The sequence below is a fragment of the Epinephelus lanceolatus genome, chromosome 23 (genome assembly GCF_041903045.1).
Source record: "Epinephelus lanceolatus isolate andai-2023 chromosome 23, ASM4190304v1, whole genome shotgun sequence".
In the NCBI taxonomy this organism is placed as follows: domain Eukaryota; kingdom Metazoa; phylum Chordata; class Actinopteri; order Perciformes; family Serranidae; genus Epinephelus; species Epinephelus lanceolatus.
This window is the reverse complement of record NC_135756.1, coordinates 34,300,208-34,321,556: the sequence shown is the minus strand read 5'-3', so window position 1 is coordinate 34,321,556 and position 21,349 is coordinate 34,300,208. Positions and strand designations below refer to the sequence as shown.

Below are 21,349 nucleotides of genomic sequence, written 5' to 3'. Positions count from 1 at the left end.
TAAACGCAAACCGGATGGGATGGCATGTCGCTGCAGGATGCTGTGGTAGCCATGCTGGTTCAGTGTGCCTTCAATTTTGAATAAATCCCCAACAGTGTCACCAGCAAAACACCCCCACACCATCACACCTCCTCCTCCTCCATGCTTCACAGTGGGAACCAGGCATGTGGAATCCATCCGTTCACCTTTACTGCGTCTCACAAAGACACGGCGGTTGGAACCAAAGATGTCAAATTTGGACTCATCAGACCAAAGCACAGATTTCCACTGGTCTAATGTCCATTCCTTGTGTTTCTTGGCCCAAACAAATCTCTTCTGCTTGTTGCCTCTCCTTAGCAGTGGTTTCCTAGCAGCTATTTGACCATGAAGGCCTGATTCGCGCAGTCTCCTCTTAACAGTTGTTGTAGAGATGGGTCTGCTGCTAGAACTCTGTGTGGCATTCATCTGGTCTCTGATCTGAGCTGCTGTTAACTTGCGATTTCTGAGGCTGGTGACTCGGATGAACTTATCCTCAGAAGCAGAGGTGACTCTTGGTCTTCCTTTCCTGGGTCGGTCCTCATGTGTGCCAGTTTCGTTGTAGCGCTTGATGGTTTTTGCGACTCCACTTGGGGACACATTTAAAGTTTTTGCAATTTTCCGGACTGACTGACCTTCATTTCTTAAAGTAATGATGGCCACTCGTTTTTCTTTAGTTAGCTGATTGGTTCTTGCCATAATATGAATTTTAACAGTTGTCCAATAGGGCTGTCGGCTGTGTAACCTGACTTCTGCACAACACAACTGATGGTCCCAACCCCATTGATAAAGCAAGAAATTCCACTAATTAACCCTGATAAGGCACACCTGTGAAGTGGAAACCATTTCAGGTGACTACCTCTTGAAGCTCATGGAGAGAATGCCAAGAGTGTGCAAAGCAGTAATCAGAGCAAAGGGTGGCTATTTTGAAGAAACTAGAATATAAAACATGTTATCAGTTATTTCACCTTTTTTTGTTAAGTACATAACTCCACGTGTTCATTCATAGTTTTGATGCCTTCAGTGAGAATCTACAATGTAAATAGTCATGAAAATAAAGAAAACGCATTGAATGAGAAGGTGTGTCCAAACTTTTGGCCTGTACTGTAAGTGGACAGCTGAGTCTTGATCTGAGGAGCTGGCTCTACTGTGCTGTGCCATGCACTTGTGGAGTGGTTTTGTTTACCCAATGCACAACTCTGTGCAAGGTTAGGAAAAAAAGTCATGGTTTTGGTTAAAATTAATAGATTTCTGTCAGACTGGGCTTTCTGAGAGAAAGGGCAACTCCAGATAATGTTTGGACAATCAGGCCGAGACTTTTACAGAACTCATTTGAGAAGACAGCTGTAGACAAAGTGCTATGTGTCCTCATACAACGGTTCATATCCTATCTTATGAATTAGTGCCCAACAAATGATGTTACACACCTAACATGAAACTATGTACTTAAGGTTAAGTTATGTAGGTTAGATTTAGGCGAGTAAAGCTGCATAGGCTAGGATTAGGAGAAGAAACATGGTGACAACCTACCTTAAAATAACTCAAAGGTTAGTTGGTTTCACATGGTTTTGAACATTGGTCCCTGTGGGGGAAAGTCCTGTGTTTTGTGACCCATCCCCCACCCCAAGCTGCCTTCTTAGGCAGACCACCTTCTACTTTACTCCTGTCAGGGCATTGGTCATGTGATCACAACCTTCCCGATTACATAGATAATGTACCAACATATTCTTTTCTCTGACCTCATCACATATGGACGTTTGGTCATGGACTTTCCATGTGGAGATATGATGTGCAAGGTACCCTGGTTGTGTTGGTTGTTGATGTTGCATTGTTTGTTTTCAAAATACACTTCCGTTTTCACAAGAAATGTACAGTTTGCATACAGTCCCTTTTAAAATAAATGCACTATGTCTGTACAACATCACAAATTGACATTGTTTTCCTTAAACAACACACATGGTTATGTTTAGCCAGCACACGCAACAAAAGCCAATAAAAGCACATGGTTGAGTTTGGAAAAACAGAATAGGGTTTGGCTTTAAAGAGCATGAGATGGATGTCAGGCCACCAAGGTGGAAGGAGGTTCAGGCGGTGGTCAAGCATGCAAAGGCGTCTTAGGTCCCGGGGCCTAATGGAGTCCCCTACCGGGTTTATAAAAGTGCACCTGATATCCTTAAATTTTTGTGGAAACAGCTAAGAATAGTTTGGGAGAAAAAAATTATCCCAAGAGCATGGCGTAGGGCAGGGGGTGTCCTCATTCCTAAGGAGAAGGAGTCTGTGTACCTTAGCCAATTCTGGATGATTTCTCTCTTGAATGTAGAGGGGAAGATTTTCTTTAGTGTAGTAGCGCAGAGATTAGCTAGCTACTTATAAAGGAATAGCTTAATAGATACCATAGTGCAGAAGGCAGGAATACCAGGATTTGCAGGGTGTTTAGAGCATACTAGCATGATCTGGCACCAGATTCAGGCAGCGAAGATTAAAAAAAGGGACCTGCATGTAATATTTTTAGATCTTGCAAATGCGTTTGTTTCAGTACCACATAGCCTCATTTGGAGTGCATTTAACTACTTCAAAGTGCCACAGGTAGTTGTTAACTTAGTGAAAGCATATTTTCAGGATATTAGGTTGTGTGTAAGTAAGGCAGGTTTCACAACAGGTTGGCAGAGGCTAGAAATAGGTATTATGGCAGGGTGTACAATTTCTCCATTAGCATTTACTATGGCGATGGAAGTAATCATCAGGGCTTCCAAGTGGGTAGTAGGTGGGGAGAGGTATACATGGAGACATAACCAGGTGTTGAAAAGTTTAGCTGCAGGCATCGAAGGGAAACGAAGATAAGCAAATTCAGAAGGTTTTAAGAACAGGAGTTTAGCAATTCAGTTTGTCTGTGAGGGGAAGAAACACAGAAGTGATAAGTTAGTAAGGAGGCAAGGGTGTGGCCGCCTAGAAGGTGCTTGTGACTGGGAAATGCAAGCAGATTTAGGGGGAAAGCTTGTTGTTCCCCAGGAAATAGTTTGTACCAATCAGAGCCCTGACATAGTGTTGTGGTCAGTGAGTCAACGGATAGTTTATTTCATTGAGCTGAAAGTTCCTTGGGAAGACTCAGTGGAAGAAGCCTATGAAAGAAAAAAGCTTAGGTATGCAGACTTAGGACCAGAAGCTGAGCAGTAAGGGTGGAAAACTAGGATTTGTCCAGTGGAAGTGGGGTGTAGGGGATTCATAGCAAGATCAGCTGTCTCGCTCCTGGGGGAACTCAGAGTGTGGGGACAGAGTTTGAGGAAGACAGTGAAGGAAATTTCATGAAATTCATTTCAATTTCTTTTCGAAAAAGTTGCTCATTAAGAGACTTGCATTTTAAAATAACATTAACATCAATTAAGAGACAAAATATTTTTTTTAGTGAAAAATTGTAAAATGTCACTTTAATGTGGTAGTTCAGACATCGACAGTGACGATGTGCTGTTGAATGTTTGCATCAAAAGTTCGTATAGCCCACTTAGTGTGATGATCTGAGTGACTGGGAAACCTATTCAGATGGAAACACTCACCCATTCAGAAGGAATGAAAAGGTTCATGGTAATGCTAATTATGTGTTTGAGCTCTCTCACCTTCCAAGATAAACAGGACCACATTATGTCGCATTAGTGAAAGTACTTCACTCCTTTTCACCTAAACTCTGCGGCCTCATGTGAGAATGAAATGCCAATTTCAGCCTGTGAACTCTCACTGAATGACTGTCAGCCTCATCCAAGTGACATTTCACAATTCTTCATATTTAAAACTAACGAAATTCGTTAGTTTAGTGACATTTTACAATTCTTCATATTTAAGACTAACATAGACTAACTTACTACAATTCTCCTCTGCTCTCTATATTGCACATGGTGGAGTCGTGTTGGCAACCATGCACCGCTCCACACCTCCGTGCCTCTGCCACCGTACAGTCACAGATGTGTTGTAGCATGACACGATCCATCAGACATATGAACACACTCAAATGGTCATCAATATTACGGCGTGCATGTGCATTTGGGCCAGCTACTTCAGTCAAGATGTTATGTGACTGCGCTCTCCCAGTGCGTAATCCGGCTGTATACACTCCCACACAGTCCTATCTTTTCCAGTTGCATGGCCCTCACACATATGGTTGATCCTGGGGCTTTTTCTGAATGCTGGCTCCGGCTCCTCATCTTCAGATGACTCCTCTTCCTTCACCAGGTGAAAAGGACGGATCATTGATCTCTCCCTCATCCAGTGCTTCTTCTACCATTTCCGTTGTTGTGTCTCCCCCCCATCCCTGCTTCTGTCTGTCTGTCTGTCTGTCTTTCTTTCTGCCCGCCTGTCTGTCTGTCTGTCTGTCTGTCAAAACTAGCTTGCATTTTGCAGAGAGATGTTAGAGTTTTATTGTGACAAAGTTACAAGCATTTGAAAATGGCAGGGGGGGGGTAAAAATGACCCCTTGGCCTTTTAGTGTTGACAAATAGTAAAAGACATTTTATCACAAATTCCTCTTGATTCAGATCTTGTTAAATATCGCTTCCATTAATCTTAGACAGACAGCGACAGATCAGTGAGGTGAAGCCGTGCTGCGTGCAGCAGGCAGAGCGTGTGCAGAGCGTTGTACAGTCAAAATAATAATTAAAAATGAAAAGATCTATGTAATCATTTCCAATATTCACAAGCTGTTTTTATCTAATGAAAGACTCTGCTTCAGGTTCTCTGCTGAGGTTAAAAAAAATCCTCATCTTTCGCACATTCTGTAAACGGAGAGGTTTGGTCTAACAGCTCTATAAATTACATTTATATAGCCATAATAATGGTATCATATATATATATATATATATATATATATATATATATACATGTAGTGATAATCGTTGCTCTGTGTGGGAAGCTCTCTCAGTAATAAGAGGCGCAGTAAACCGCTTCAGCTTCCACACTCACTGCTCCTCCTGGTGGATAGACACAGACCATTGCAACTGGTTTCTACAAATTAAACTTAGGGGCGTTACCAGTCGGCCCCATATTCTTTATATCATCGCGGGGGATCTCATTAAAGCTATGAGCCTGGCCAGGTGACAACAGCGACCTGTCACGGATCGGTCACGGCTCCACCACAGACCAAACGGAAATTTGAAGCGGCTGCATCTGTATGGTGAATGTGCTAGGAAAAGTAGTAGTGGCAGGGTCACTACCTGGAGCTCGCATAAACAGAGCCTGGGTTTGTTGAAGGTGGCAGTGCTGTTTGGGCTGAGAAAGCTATGTGTAATGTAAGGTAAAGGAGGTTGTTGGGTCAGTGCGGGGAGCAGTGAGAGCTGGCATTAGGGGAGTATCTCTGGGACGCCAGAGGTCACTGTCTACCCTCCTGGAGGTGTCATGAGACCAACTAGACGAAAAACTGGTGAAAGGAGGTTCCCACCTGATGACCATGTGTTAGTTATCACTGCTCATTGGTCTGTATGGCCTTGCCATAATAGCTTATCATAGGGCTTGGGAGGTTATTCACTAAGCGCTGATCCTTTATCTAGAGCACAAATTTCTTGTGTTTATTTGAACTTACAATCTTACATGAAGCGAACACTGGCCTCCTGGGTTAAAGTTGGTGGCCAAGCACCAGTATTCGATGACTTCGCAAATGAGATCAGGTTCATTATACATGAATTACTAGCTCATGATTGTGTGTTTATATGAATTGTGGTGCATCACTTTTTGTAGGCATACATGCGCACAGTGCACGCAGACAGCCTGCATTGTGACATTAAACCTAGATTAGAGTTTAAAGCTATAGTTGGTAATGTTGGAGAGCTAGCAAGATTTGAAAGTGGCACCTCCTCTAAGCTCCACCACCCTCCTCTCCCTCCCGTCAGTGCTCCGTCCAAAGCCACGCCCCCACAAACTTGAACGCGCATCACTGACAGAGAAGCTAATGTTAGCACTGGGCTAATACGAGCTACAAAAGTAGCTAAGTTGGCTAACGTTACATATTTCATGAAAATAACAAATTCCCCCGAAGCAAAACAAATAATTACCTGTCTAACATAAAGACAGCAACCTCTGCATCACTTTACAGGCCCTTCAGCTCCCTCAGTTGTCTCCACCGTTCAAAAGCTGCACCGATGTTGACTATGGTTTGTCCTCTTGCTTTATCCAAAGCCTTTTTCGTCGCAGCCTTTTCTGCCTCCGACTTTCTTTTCTTAGCCCGTTTAGTGGGGCGAACCATTACAAGTAACGCTGGAAGTTGTACTTTTGGCTGCATTTTCTCTGCCATTGTAGGGCTGGGCGGTATGACCTAAAATTTATATCACGGTATAAATCGAATCCCTTCACGGTAACGGTATATATCGCGGTATAAATTTAAGTGTAAAAGTTATAATAGAAGTGTTTCTGAATGGGTTTTGTAGTCCCTTAGCAAAGCTAAATTGATTAAAAAAAAACAACAACAACAAAAGCAAAGATATAATGTATTTTTTAGAGCATTTATTGTGCAGAATGCAGATCTCAAAACTCAAAATTAAAACCCAGTACTCTATGGTGCAAAATGTCCCCTGGGATCTATATCAAAAGGTAATTTCCTTCTTTTAGCAAAATCCTAAATGACTGAGTTGTGTTTTTTCCACCTGGACCTTTATGCTCTGCCATTACTCCTCTAATCATCACGCTGTAACCTGTGACAGGCTGCTATGATACCACAACTATCACACATTCACATATGGAGCTTTTTGTGGAGCCCCTAGCATCACATAGGTTTACATTACCAAAGGTTTATGACAAACTCTCTTGCCGAAAACCAGCTCCCGTGTGTGCACGGCGAGAGAGGAGAGCGAGAGACGCTGTGCTGCTGCCAGAGGAGACACTGAATGAGTTCCCTCTGAGCGGTAAGTCGCTAAAAGAGTCTGAGAAGTCCGGGGCTGTTCATAAAACATTAACTCACTCACTCACAAGTTCTCCAGCAACACATGTTGCACGTCCTACGCTAAATCACGGACGTGAACCAGCTCCTCTTGCTCCGCTGTCTCTGTGCTCGCAGCCATTTTCACACTGAGGCAGGTGCGATGACGTCATCGATGATAGGATGGTAGAGTGCAAATCTCTACCGTGGCCCAAATTTATATCATTTCTACCGTCTACCGCATATACCGTGCAGCCCTATGCCATTGTTCAGCAAACTTTTTCTCCTGCTAACTCGGTATTTCTGCTGAGGAGTGTGCTGAATATTTCCAGCATCAGTGACACGTGATGAGTGCACACAGGGAGGAGGGAGGGACAGAGGGGGGCGTGGGCAGGACCAGAGCGATAAGGACGAGACATGAAGGCATCTGATTGGTTCTTTGCACTCGCACCGAGAGGCAGGGATTGGTCAGAGTCTTTACAGGCCTGCAGCTGCCACAGAGGTCGGATTTTTTTCTGAACACATTATGTATTGACTACTCTCAGGATGGAAGGACCATTTCGCCCAGTATAACAAAAAGTGTTTTTGAACAGGATTACCAACTATAGCTTTAATAGAGGAAACTTTTTCACAAGAAACTGATATTGTGACTGACATATAATGCAAAGCAGATTTTAAGAGTGGCACAATGGCATACAAAGTCAATGGAAAAATGTGCTTTCCATCATCCCAGACTTCTCTGACCTCTTTGGATGAAAAGTCCTTGGTAATTGTTCAGACAAGTTGCGATCATGCAACATGTGCTCCTCATGTCATCCTCAGTGAGCGTTCAGACTGAACAATTTTTGCTCAATATTTATTCATTATCAACATCTGAATGGTGACACCACCAGTGACATCCATTTTTTGGGTTGACTGTGGGTTGGTACTGTACTTTTCATGTTTCTCTTGTTTGTAAGATCGGAATGTAAAGATACCCTGCCAGCTCGAGACTGGATTCTACTTGCAGCTCCTCCCTTACTCTGCGCCACAGTAATGAACACCTGACCTGCTTTACAGAGCCAGAGAAGGAGGGAGGACAGGGTATCTCATGGAAAGAATGGATGGTGAGGGAGACGGCGCAGGTGGGAGGGCGAGAGGGAACAGTGGCAGACAATTACTAGGCCATTGTCTGCCTGGTGTCTGCAACTCCGTCATCAGTCAGTCGCTCTCCTCACTGGCTAGCTACAGACACACACACCTCAGTTCAAACACACACGCAACCCACCCAGCACAGATTCCGTCCGTGCATCTCCCTCCCTCTCTTGTCTCTCTGTCTGCGTCTTCCATGCTCAGACTCTGTGGAGCAGGTCAGATTCATTGAGGCTCAGGCCTTATATATAGATACAGTGACCTCATACCAGCATCTCCAAGCCACTTCCTTGTCAATCTTTGACAGATGATGTCTGGCACTGCGGGGTGGATATGTCACTCAGGAAAAGCTCACAGGGAGAAAAGAAATTCCCTGCAGCTTAGTACTGACTTTAGCTTTCACTCTACAGCTGAAATTTTAGTGTGTTTGATGTGCAGACAATGACCTGCATAAATACTATGGCTTTATACCATAAAACATACTCTTTCTGACTCCATATGTGAGGGATTCGAAACTGAAAAGAAAAAATCCATCTAAATGAGTGGCCTTGACTTGATAACCAGGTGGTTGCTTTTTGGCCTGTTCTTGACAAAATAGCCAGCCACACTCTTAGCCTGGGTAATGAAATATAGCGTTAAAAACATAAAAATATTTAGATTGTTTCTGGTTTTGCTCTGTCATCCAACTTCATGAATAAGCACACATGATTATTATTTCGGGACATCAGTGAGTAGAAATGGTTGCTGAATTCAGAACACATTTGATCTTCATTCAGAAACAAGTCTGAGAGCTCTGGTCTCTGCTTCTTTTCTGTTTCAATGTGGCTGTCAGTCAGATGTCAGCCACATTCATCTACCATATAATATAGTGATTAGCAGTGCAGAAGTTTGGAAAGTCACATTTCCTGGGATATTGCTTCACTGTGACTCCATCACCAAAAGAAGTTACCTTAAGGTTCTCCTTATAAAAGCTGTATTCATTGTTTTTTGGCCAAAGTGGGAAGTAGAACTTTGACATCGGCCTACACACAATATTTTTCACAGCAGACATTTTAACTTGTAATCACAGCCAAAGGACAGGTGCGGCTATTAACATTAACAGCTTTAACTACTCAGTAAGCCGTAGCAGTGAGCACACTGTGTACAACACCAGGAAAAACTAACAGAAGACAGCAGGAGCTCATTTATGATCTGAGACGGTATTATAGGTCTGCCAAATTGGGCTATAATCAGGTTGATATGGTGTAGTCTGAAATCAGCATTATACAGAATGGAGAGGTGACAAAACAACGTGTCCCTACGTTGAAGAGGCAGTGTAAAAGGGGTTACTGTGTGTCATTCGGTGCTGAGCAGACAAGAAGCATAGAACGAGTAGCCTATATCAGTCCTTTTTTAGTGAAAACAGCTGTCTTGAGCAGGGTTGATAGGAATGGTGAGATTGAACCATACTGTAGGCTAAATGTGCTGTAAAACCAAAACTATAGGTGGATGAAAGCTTAAGGGTGATAATGTTTGGGTTTGCCCCTGTCCCATTATATGCAGTCATGTGATTTAATGTTAATATGTTAAAGGACCAATACAGTGATTTTGCATGTTTTGTAGTACTAATTACAAATTGCATATACTGCTCCCCTCCTCCTAACCTAATTTACAAGATGCTTCCCTCATCAAAGTGCAGAAGATTAACACCATTTACTGGAAACGAATCTAGTGTCATTTTAAAGTGCACAGTAAAAATGTGCAGGCTGACACATAATAGCTGCAGAGATCTGAAAAACAAGTGACCCCCCCCCCACTACCACCAGCACCACCACCATCCCTCCAAAGATTTTGGGAAAAAATATGTAGCATTGCGTTAGCATGGTATATTTCTGCATATACATTGGTAACTATAATTGTATTCCTCCAGATATTGTAAAAGTATATTTTCCTTTCCTACTTTATCTACCTTACCACGTAATACCTCACTGATTCTTATACATTTCTGTCTTGTAATTAGTGGTAATAACTATTCTGCATGGCATTGAAAATATCAAATTTAGCTCTGAGAAACCTGCTGACACCCTGCATGAAGTGCAACCACCTCTTCTCCCCTTCTCCTTTACTCCCTCTGCGCTTCAGCATGTCTATCCAGTTAGAGGCCGTGGGGCCGTCAGTAAGGGTGCCTAATTCACTTGATGAGACGTGGAGCATAAATGTTTCCCCGGCAATTAGAAAACGTGCGCATGTGAGCGGAAGCAGCAGCCAGTCTGAAGCTGTCGGCGCACCGCTGTCAGATGTCAACAACAGCTCAGGGGCAGGAAGTGGCACTGCTTGGGGCCAAGTGGACCCTACGAGGCACCTTCCTCTTCCCTCTGCCAACCTCTCCCACCTCCCTCTAATCTCTGTCACACATGCAACAACATACTTGAAACCTTCTTTCCATCACCTCAACACATGGATTTATTCTCCTTTATGCTCACAAGTAGAAACCCTAGAACCCTTGAACTGAATTGGTTAAACTGTACTGTACTTTTGGCCACTAAAAGTAAATCTCAGACTATTCAAAATCAGGGGTGTATGAGAAAAAGGTTGTCAATAACTTTGTGCTGTTTGAATGATCATCAACCTCTGGCCCCTCTTAATGGTAGGCTCTCAAATCCATCTTCAAGTGTAGCCATTCAGATAAGCTATAAACACATAAACCTTCAGATGTGGTCGTACAACTTGGTTTGCAGCTTGGCAGACATCTCGCCAAGGTGACACGCCATTCATCAAAGCCAGTTCATACACTACATCCCTCTAGAAACATTGATATGATACATATAAACATGCAAGTGTAATGAATCTGTGGTTCGCAGAAATGTACAATGCCAACGTTTTCTCCTGGCGACTGGGCAGCTACACTCAGATCAACTATGCTGCATGGCAATAATAAAAAAGTATCAAGTATCAAGTTATCTTAGCTTGGCTTAAAACAATTTTAACATTAAGCATATGTAACAAACTGAGCAGAAGTTTAAAAAAGATGGTGGAATTATACCAGGCAAGAGGGATCTAATGACAAGATTGTACTGGTTTTGTTATGAAAAATGTAGGATGCAGCGTTTTTGATGATAGTCACTATGCCCTCATCTGTCTCATTCTTAGTAAAGTGACATCTCAAGAACACCTTGAGGGTATTTTATCAAATTTGGCACAAACTTCCAGTTAGACTCAAGAATGAATTGATTAGAACTTGGTGGTCGAGGGTCAAAGGTCAAGGTAATTGTGACCTCACAAAACATGTTTTTTGGCCATAGCTGAAGAATTCATATGCTAATTATGACAAAGTTTCACACAAATGTCCAATAGGATAAAATATTGAAGTCATGACATCTTATATCCAAAAGGTCAAAGGTCAGCTTCACTTCACATCTTAATGTTCTGCAAAATATATATTTTTTCTGTCTCTCATAAGTCCATAACCTTTTTAAAAGTGTAATAGGCCTACTAATAATCACACATTACTGTGAAATCAAATCTATAATAGTCTTTAGATCCCAGGGCAGATGTTACTTTCCCCAGGCTTCAGCTCTGCTCTGCCCCAGACAACATCCGCACTAGTGTTTTCAGGTGTGTATTTGTATAGCATTCACTCCTATTCTCTCTCTTAAATGCTTTAGTTTTGAAAAAACAAACAAACAAACAAACAAACAAAAAAAAACATCAACAGCAACCCTCCACCCCCACCCCTACCAGTTTAGTTTGAAAAGAAGGCCAAAACAGGGAGAAGAAGATGTGTTTTAAAATTTAGCCAGCTAAGTGTGAATGTAGTCTCAGTCTGCCTGTTTGAAATGATTTGGGCACCAATTAATCACCTGCTGCTTTTCATTCACCCTGAGTGGTGAGGCTCTCCCCCCCCCTCACTAGTTCTAGTCTTTACCTTCTCCCTTTATCTCTGACAGATGAAAAGCAGAGCACAGAGGAAGTGCCACATCGTGCTGAACCGCGCCATCTGAGCTGGCAGCACAGCAAAGTGTCCAAACAACCTTTCCCCAAACACTCGCCCATTCCAGCTTGCCCTAATTGGTTGCAAATGCCTTTTAGGATGAGCCACTGATGGCTGTGAGGAGTTTGTATACACAAGGCTCGGGCTCTTTAATTCCCACATTTACTGTTTTTTCTTTTTATGTTTTCCATACCTTTAAGTACTCTGGCTGTTCTTACATACATGCCGCTCAATTATGACAGTTTCTAGGTCAATTTTATGTACCTTCAAAGGGAGGCACTGGCCAGTTTTTCACTTTACAACATTTAATGCCAAGAATTATTAATCCTCTCATCAGACATTTGTGAGAATATATGGACGTGAGTATTTCTTCAAACCCTAACCCTGCTGGACTGGTCCTTCCAGTACAGAGACAGGATTCCTTTGTAAGAGATCAGACAAACAGAATTAAAATGCACTGATGTGTGTTAGCCTGTGTAATTGGCTTCTGGTAAACATGTCTGTGGCACTTCATGGTGCAGAATATGGCATTGATTTGGCTTTTGTCATGATGGTTTCTAACCAAGTGAAACCTCTCAGATGACGATCTTTTCATGTTTATGTCTGCCAGCTTTCGGACTTCTCAAAGTACTCGAACTTGAGCCAAAGTGGTGATGTTAATCATCTGAGTGGAAGCGTTTTGTGGATTGGAGGCCTCTGAGAATAGTGCTGTAAACGAGTGTGTTTGATTGTGTGCGTGTTGTTTTTTATGCACGTGTTGTTGTCTGTGCACGTGATAGCATTTGCATGTGCTCTGATGTTGGTGCCTGTGCGTGCTGTACATTTGTGTTTTCTTGTGTTTGTATATTGCTCAGTGTCCAGGTCTGGGTTATGTCCACATGCAGTATGTGAAGGCTGAGAGCCACGACTGTGTGTTTGTGTCTTCCATTGCTGCTGTGTGCCAGCCTCTTATTCTCTGGAGCCATCAGCCTCCACCCATTGATCAAACTAGGCAACTCGAGTCACTGACAGTTTTCCACCACTTCCTGAGAAACTCTGTGATCCAAACAAACAACGTCTGGACTACCATGTCAGGGCAATGTTGGTCCTAAAATACAACAACAACAAAAAAATACAGTCATCCACTGCTGATCTGTTGGACTTAAAGTTTCATCTAAAAATTTGCTTTAGTTACACACACACTGTCACATCAACCATGTTTCCCCAGAAATTCAGTCAACATATAATAATTTGTTTTAACAAATTAATCTAAAGGAAGCTGTAACTGCTGGTCAGAGTAAGTTCATTGGCAATTGTTTTGTTTTGTTTTTCAATTAAAGAGAAGCTACGTTTTTACCACATAACTTAAGGCTGTGCAATTGATCTTCTGGTGATCGCGATTACGATTTTGAGGTCAAACGATTTCAAAATTAATGAAATCGAGGGTTAACGATTTTTGGTCATGTACGCATGGAGATGTTATTATGTCTTCTATGGAAGCCGCGCATGCGCAATACCGCCCCTCCCCTGCTCTCTTCTATTCACTCCATGAGCCAGTCAAGTAGGTGAACTACGAATAATGCAATGGGCAGTTGATCATGGAAGATTTCAAAAACAGTGCGCGGAAAATGGCAGAGGGAGAGCGAGAGAGTTTGGTTTGTGTGATGGCGTGTGTGTGTGTGCGTGCGCATGTGTGTGTGTGTGTGCGCGCGCGCATCGGGGCCGAACACTGCTGTGCACGATACAGAGAGCAGAGAATTGTAAACGTGCGACCAAGTAGAGACAGAAATGACATGCCGTCATGTAAACAATATAACTCATCACGTGCGCTGCATAATTGTTTGCATAATCGTGATTTCAATTTTGACCAAAATAATCGTGATTATGATTTTTTCCATAATCGAGCAGCCCTAACATAACTTTAAAAAAGTTGGGTTTATGGTGGGCATACAAAGTGCAGGACTTTGCAGGTTTACTTTAGATAAATACCGGCCCATTCTCTTTCCCAACTCGTCAAATACCACCACTTTGTTAGTGGTGTTGGCGTCAGACACAGTTGCCAAAAAGGCACTTTTCGTGGCAGTATGATACGCCACCAGGCGGCATCAGTTTGTAACACTGATGGCAACTATGGTTAAAGAAAGAGCTGGCAAGTCCTTGTAGGACTGTTTGCTTCCTATGTGAATGTTGAGCCAAACCGTTTTTTTTCCTAAACCTAACCACATGCTTTTGTTGCACAAGGATATAAACGTAAAGATTAGGTGTTTTATCAATGTTGTTAGTTTATTTTGAAAATGACTGTGTCCATCTAATAAGCAGAAACTTAACATTTCATGTGGGGAAACGAAAGTGTTTTGAAAAGACATTATGCATGTAACAAGCATTAAAAAAACCCACCGACCTGGAACAACAACAACACATCAACAACAGACACAGACGGGTACCTAGCGTATCGTATTTAGACATGAAAGTCCACTGACAAAGCAGCAATATCTTACGAGTTGGGATGATAACATTAGCTGGAGGTAAAACACGACTTGCCATTACGGGACTGTAGGCTAAATAGGAGTCTTGAAATGTTGTCTTGTTTTGTTATTGGGAGCCAGAATAGAGGGAGTCATGGCTCAAAACTTAAATTTTAAATTTCTGGAATGGTTTGTGGCTCTCCGATACTCGGAATGAGTATTTCTGAATGCATCCTATTCAGAGAGACTCACTTCCTCCATTTTGAAAACAATCCAACAGAACTTCTAGTAAGTTCTAACGCTAGCTAATGTCTGTGGGGAAATGTTTTGCCTCCAGCTAGGCCCCGCCCACCAAAAATGCTATTCTCAGTTTCATTGGAAAAGGCAGCATGCTAGTACAGAGGCTATTCATCACTGAGAGGAGGGGAAATGCTGCCAGTGAATGTTAAAACTAGATTACCTTGTGATGTTTAGTTTATACAGGATCTTTAGTTTTTGTGGCTGTTGTTTGTGATTTATTATTGGATTACATCATATATAGTACATACTGTAAGTGTTCCTGTAATCACACTGCGAGGGGAGGGGAGGGGGACTGCCATCGGTGACTTCATTCTTAAAATATCTTTATTGATATCAGCTGACAAACTGAGGGACAGGTAGACAGAGTCAAACTGCCAGACAGATAAGCAAGCAGCCATTGAAGCTAAGTGGGATGTTGACAGATAGCAGCTATGGTGTAAAATGAAATGAGAGGAGGGCGAGAGATTGGGAGGCAGGAAGAGAGTGAAAGATGGGATGATGAACGTGGTGGACACACTGCAGAGTTCAATGCCACAAGTGACTTTGTATTCTTGGGATTCAAAGTGACTTTCTATTTGGCATGAGGAAAAGACAGAGAGAACAATTTGGTTCATGGACAGATCTAACAGAGCATTGGAGTGCCAGAAAGAAGATCCAGGCAGACACCTGTACCGTTATCTGGGGTTGTGGGCCTGGGTCTTCCTTGCTGCCTGGTGGATTTCCTGCTGTTCCCACGGTGGGGGAGGACTGTTTGTTTAAGTGTCTCTGCATGGCAACCAATTGCGAGCTGCACCTGTGAGAGCCTCCACTGGATCAGCATGGAGGTTGGGGTCGGTGGGCAGGGGGTACATCCCCAGACGAATAAAGAACAGCTGACAGTCCTACCTTTGCCTGCCCCTGTAAAGGGTTTTTTTTGGGGAGTTTTTCCTTATCCACTGTGAGGGTCCAAAGGACAGAGGGATGTTGTATGCTGTAAAGCCCTGTGAGGCAAATTGTGATTTGTAATATTGGGCTTTATAAATAAAATTGATTGATCGATTAATTGATGTCCCCCATTACTGCACAGTAATTGATTACACTAAAAATTACCCAGTAGAACAAAACTGGTATCATCATTTTCATCAGTCTTTTTGTCATCTCGCCCCTTCTGCTAACACACTGTAATAACACTGTCATCAGCCACTTTATTTAGCCACGGCTCTGACTGATGCCCTGACATGAGGAACGTCTACAGTCTTGAAAGTTTCAAGGGCCCTCACCAGAGCTCATACTGCCAACAAGTGCAGGTGACACAAATGAAAAACAATTTGGAAACTGTCAAATTGCAAATAAAAACACCATTTCATTTCCCTATAAAAATGGCACAGTTAAAGGTCTTAGTGAAATCAGTCATTTCAAACTGTGTTGACAAAATGTTCAATTTTATCAGGGAATATTCTTTTGGCATCACCATTTAAAACAAAAACTTTCCACTTTACAGTTCCAAACCAAAGATGCATTAAATATCAAAACAAATCATGTGTGCAGTGACTGACAGGAGGGACTGTGCAACATTATGCACCACTAACAAGAAAACACTTAATAAATCACAAACTTTGACAAAGCTGATTGCAGGTTTATGTTTGCAATGATGGATGATCTGCAAGAGAATGAATACTAGCAAGTGGCTTGGGAAAGAGGAAAATAGGTCTCTGTAACCCTTCTGACTGTTCTCAGACAGCTGCAGCAGTGACAACCAAAACTAACAAGCTAAAAAAAAAGAAGTTATTACTGATTCAGTAACAGCACAACCCTTCTCTTTCAGACATGGACGAGTGTGAGAACGACTACAATGGGGGCTGTGTGCATGAATGCATCAACATACCTGGCAACTACAGGTGCACCTGCTACGATGGATTCATGCTGGCCCACGACGGACACAACTGCCTGGGTAAGAACAGTCTTAATACATTCCTCCTCTTTGTGTATTTTTTTGTTAAAGCTGGGGTAGGCAAACACCTGAAAAAGGCGAAAAATGTCAGAATTTGCAAATGCACCCTCCTCCTGCAGCTTTCCCCTCTCTGCCCTAAGCTCCTCCCACCAGACGACCACAGGCATATGTACAGGCTTCATACAGTAACCCACTGCCCATAGATGGATTTATTTAATCTTATTTCATTGTAGAGTTGCCTGCAGCCCCTCCTTGCCTTGCTCTCTCTCTCAATTTATCAGGTCACAAGTGAGACTAGAATTAGCTGCTAGCCACCCCTCAGTCTCTCCGTCTTGCTCCTGCCCCTGTGCACTGCTTCCCCGGGAGGAAAGCTGGCAGCAGCTCCAGAGGTTGACTTTTGGTTGGAGGCTCTAGTGGCTCAAATTGGCAAATCCCCCATCTCTGGGTTTCACAGCAGGCTGGTGGCCAGCAGCAGCACCAGGTTTAACCTGTGTGGTCGCAGCAAAAGAACATTTGCTGATCCAGTGGGGACCATTTAAGTTGCTGCGGCCGCTGACTGGGGGGTCAGTCCCTGGAGCTGCTGCCTGCTCTCCTCCTGCTGAGGCAGTCTGTAGCTGCAGGGAGTGAGGCAGGGGACACACTAGCCCCCCAATAGAGGCTGACGCTGTTGTGTTACATGTCACACCCATCACACCGCTTTTGCTTCTGCGATGCCAGGGTGCTCTCCAAGGGGCCGAACACATCTTTAACCTCCTGGAAAATGCGAGGTCAGGTACTGGGTGCTAGTCTTTTGCCTTTTCTGTGTGAGCTTTCAAGAGTGCAGCGGCAAGTGGTCTCTGAGGTTGTTAAGCAACCTCAACAAGCGCCATAGCAAAGCCTGAAATCCTGAGTGCAGAGCTGATCTTCTTCCAGGCACTGTATGTATGTCGGCCCATTGTCTTTTGGACAGATGTACATCTCTGGCAGACCTGCATTAAAATCATCAACTTCTTCCCCATATGGTCCTCGTCACATGACATCCAGTGGGCACTGCTGTATTCCAAAAGCGCAGCCATCACTCCCCAAAAGAAAGGTGCTTGGGAACATGTTTAAGCTGCGAATGTGTCGCTCAGGCGTTTGACCGCGCCTGCCACGTATTTACAATAAAAATTGAGGGTGAACAAAATACGGCATGTGTACGCCCCCTACTGTTGGGTATAACGCGTTACATAGTACTTTGATTACTGTTTGCAGTAACGAGTAAGCTAACGCGTTAGTTTGCTGTTTGAGTAATCAAATACTTAAGTACATTTTCAAACAAGACATCAGTTACTTCCCTTATTTTTAGAACGCTGGTCCTTCAGCTCCGAAACAGCAACGGCTGTTGTTTGGTTCTAATAATGGAGATAACGTTGAACCTATCAGTCTGAAAGAAGCCACGGAGCTTGTGGCTCGCTACGTGGTCGGAGAAATGCTGCCGTTGTCTACGGTGGAGACTAAATAGGTGGAGTAGGACTCGCTGACAGACATATTTCAGACTCAGGACTTGCATTATGCCTGGTACACGCTACACGCTGGTACTCACCAATTATCCCCGGTCGTCTTTCACGGCGTGTGTGATGTCATCAGGTTATTCTTGTCCTATTTTTATTTCACTAATATTTGAGTCAGAACTGTATCTGTTCATGTGCCAGCCGACATGTTGTAGTCACCTAAAAGTGTCAGCAGATGGCAGGAGCTGCATTTGAAGTGCCATATGTAAACTGTCAATCTCTACTGCATCTTCCACAGGAAGTTCTGACAAATGTTTCAGAATAAAAGCCTATTTAGAAAATGGAGGGATTCTCTAGCCGAGGTTATAAGGGGCTTTTAATCTGAAACAAGTGTTGAGTTTGAAATGACGGTGCGATATGTTAACTTTACAAAGACAACGGAGCGGATAAAAAGTAAATAACGTTATATAAACACACAGAGGGATTAATAAATAATGGACCGTCTATAAATTAGTTTGTTTCAAATGAAGCTGGGAGCCTCTGAAGTTGTGGTGAGTAAAAGCCCCGCCGCTATTTGTTAATGTTATTACTTTATGTCCGTGAGGATGTACTATTGTTTGCTAGCTTGATGCTAATGACAGTAACGTTAACTCAGCGGGTTGACAAAGTGCCTCTGCTGTTTCACACCATTGTTTCCCCCTTTTACTCTGTGTGGTAACATCCCTAGAGGAAATATTAAAAATGCTGGGGTGTTGTTGTCATACAGCTGTCTAAGGCAGCAGATCGTTCTGTGTTTGGGTCCATGTTATTGGTCCGACATCCCATTAGTCCGACGGTCCGCGGTGCTGAACGGCTCCCGGCGGGCGTATTTCTACCTTGATGGTGCTCCGCGACCGGCTCTGGGTCAGCTGGGAAAGGCTTGAGGCGGAGCAGGCTCACAGCTTATGTGTCTGTCACTTTCTTTTTCATTTTAACCCACACCATGATCTTTTCCTAACCCTAACCAAGTGTTTTTTGTGCCTAAACCTAACCAGACCTTAACGACAGGGCATCATGATGATTTCGGAACGGACTTCGGAACAATGGGTTTAATATGGTCGGAACAATGGGATGTCAGACCAATGGGCTGTCGGACCAATGGGCAGTTCCCTCTGTGGGTCTACTGGTCAAAGTGACAGCTGTGATGGGAGAATTGGATCTCAGTGAAGGGCAAGTGGTCCATAACTTTAATTTTGGAGACAAAAAATGTAGGCTTAGTGTCTTGTGGTCCATCGCCCAATAGGAAATGTAGAATACTCAAAAGTACTTTAAAAGTGCTTGAGTTACTTTTCTCAGGGAGTAACGTTGGAAGTATTTTTAAAGTAATTGAGTTACTTTACTCAGGGAGTAACGCAGTAAAGTAACTGGTTACTTTTTTAGAAAGTAACACAGTAACGTACTTTGATTACTTTTAAAGTAACCCTTACCCAACACTGGGAATGATGCCACCCTTGTTTGATTTTGTGTAAAAATGCAAAGGTAGCATAAAGAAGGGACTTTGTAGCGGCTCTATAGCGCCATCTCTGTGTAAAAAGGGCTACTGTTATTTGAGGCCCTGGCTAATGTCAGCTACATAGAAGTAAACCTGAATTAGCTGCAGCTGTGAGCCTTTGGCTCTGGTAAGCAGAAGGCTAAAATGTTAGCAACATTTTCTCCCCATCTCTGAACTGCTTTACCAATTTTAATACGTGTTCTGTTTATTGTCAGACTCTCTTTTAGACTCTCTGTTTGATAGGTCTGTCTACATTTTGGGATTCCTCTGCATGGTAGAATAGCAATTTTCCCTGCAGGACTCAGGCTTTTACCTCATTGTGCCTCGATGTGCACGTATCTGCATTTGTAGAACAACCAATAGGAACACCCTCTCTCTTTATTGACCTGTGATTGGCCAAAGTCTTCAGTCATGAGGGAGATTTTCTCATGCCTGAAAACAGAACCAAGAGGAGGTGCAGAAGGCTCAAAGGTTATTATGGGATTTTTGCCATAATTACAGCAAAATAAAACTGCCTACCCCAGCCTTAACACATTTGATAAAATTAATAACATGATGACTAGATGGAAAGACAAAATGACTATAGGGACTATGTACTAAATAGCCTTGTCTTATGGTAAGACATGAAATCAGTCCACATTTGAGCTCATTAAAGTGTTGTTTTACTCCTGATCTTGAAAAATGGCAAAATCTTTTTCTAAGGTCTTTGGGAAGTCTGCTGTGTGTCTAAATGTTCATCTTTTCTTGGTGTGTAATGGTGGGTGTCTGAGTGTTTTTTGGTGTGTCTATGCACCAATCTGATTTAGTGGATGATTGTGAAAAGATATAGCTGTCTGTCTGTGCTTACGACAGTATGCTTAAGGGTGCGTGGATGTTTCTATGTGTGTTTGTGTGTATGTGTGTGTGTGTGTGTGTGTGTGTGTGTGTGTGTGTGTGTGTGTGTCCTTCCCTGCAAGCCCGCCTGGCTCAGCTTGCCTTTCTCCGGAGAGTCCCTCTGTCATCGTTTGGAGGGTTTCCATGATCTGTGCTGTTCTCTGCTTGTTTCTCTGTTCTGTTGGGAGGGCGGTTGGGGTTGAAGAGTTCTCTTACAGATATCTGGCTGCGCTTTATTACTGACAGATCCAGCCCATTTAGCCCCAGTGCTGCGTTATTGACTTAGTGTCAGTCAGAGTAATGTTTTTTCTGCCCCGTGAAACACGTTCTTTGGCACGGATGTGCTCAAACACATTTCATCCTGTCAGTCCTTCACTGCTGAGTGACAAGAGTAAAGTAAAATCAGAAACATAAAAAACATGTCGTTCTGGATGCCAGCGTGTCTTTGATGGGATATGTTTTGGCATTTGTAAGTGCTGTAGCTCATTCTTTGAGCCTTTGGAGAGATTGGGTGAGAGATTGAGCGCTAAAAGCAGCAGCCAGCAGTGCTGAGTAGCTGCTGAGTTGTGGATTCACCTCACAGGGATGAATTTCAGACAGCTGATATAAAGCAGAGTTAAAGATGCCCTGCCATCACAATTCAGATGTTCCTCCATTAACAAACATGGCCAAATATGTTCAATGAAAACACTATTAAAAATCAATCCCTGTGTTGAGGTTCTAACTTGTCTCCATGGTTTCTATTGAACAAATAAAACATTGGCTGCACTATTTAAGTCATGTTTTACATA

At 43.0% G+C, this 21,349-nt stretch overlaps 1 protein-coding gene across 3 annotated transcripts in view; it reads left to right on the top strand.

Moving 5' to 3' along the window:
• Positions 1 to 21,349, top strand: part of scube1 (signal peptide, CUB domain, EGF-like 1) — a 250,963-nt gene that overhangs the window by 45,235 nt on the left and 184,379 nt on the right. For all 3 annotated transcript variants that reach the window (XM_078164991.1, XM_033614176.2, XM_033614175.2), the window contains exon 3: positions 16,557 to 16,682. In XM_078164991.1, the coding sequence (XP_078021117.1) occupies positions 16,557 to 16,682 (126 nt within the window). The remainder of the gene's footprint in view (positions 1 to 16,556; positions 16,683 to 21,349) is intronic.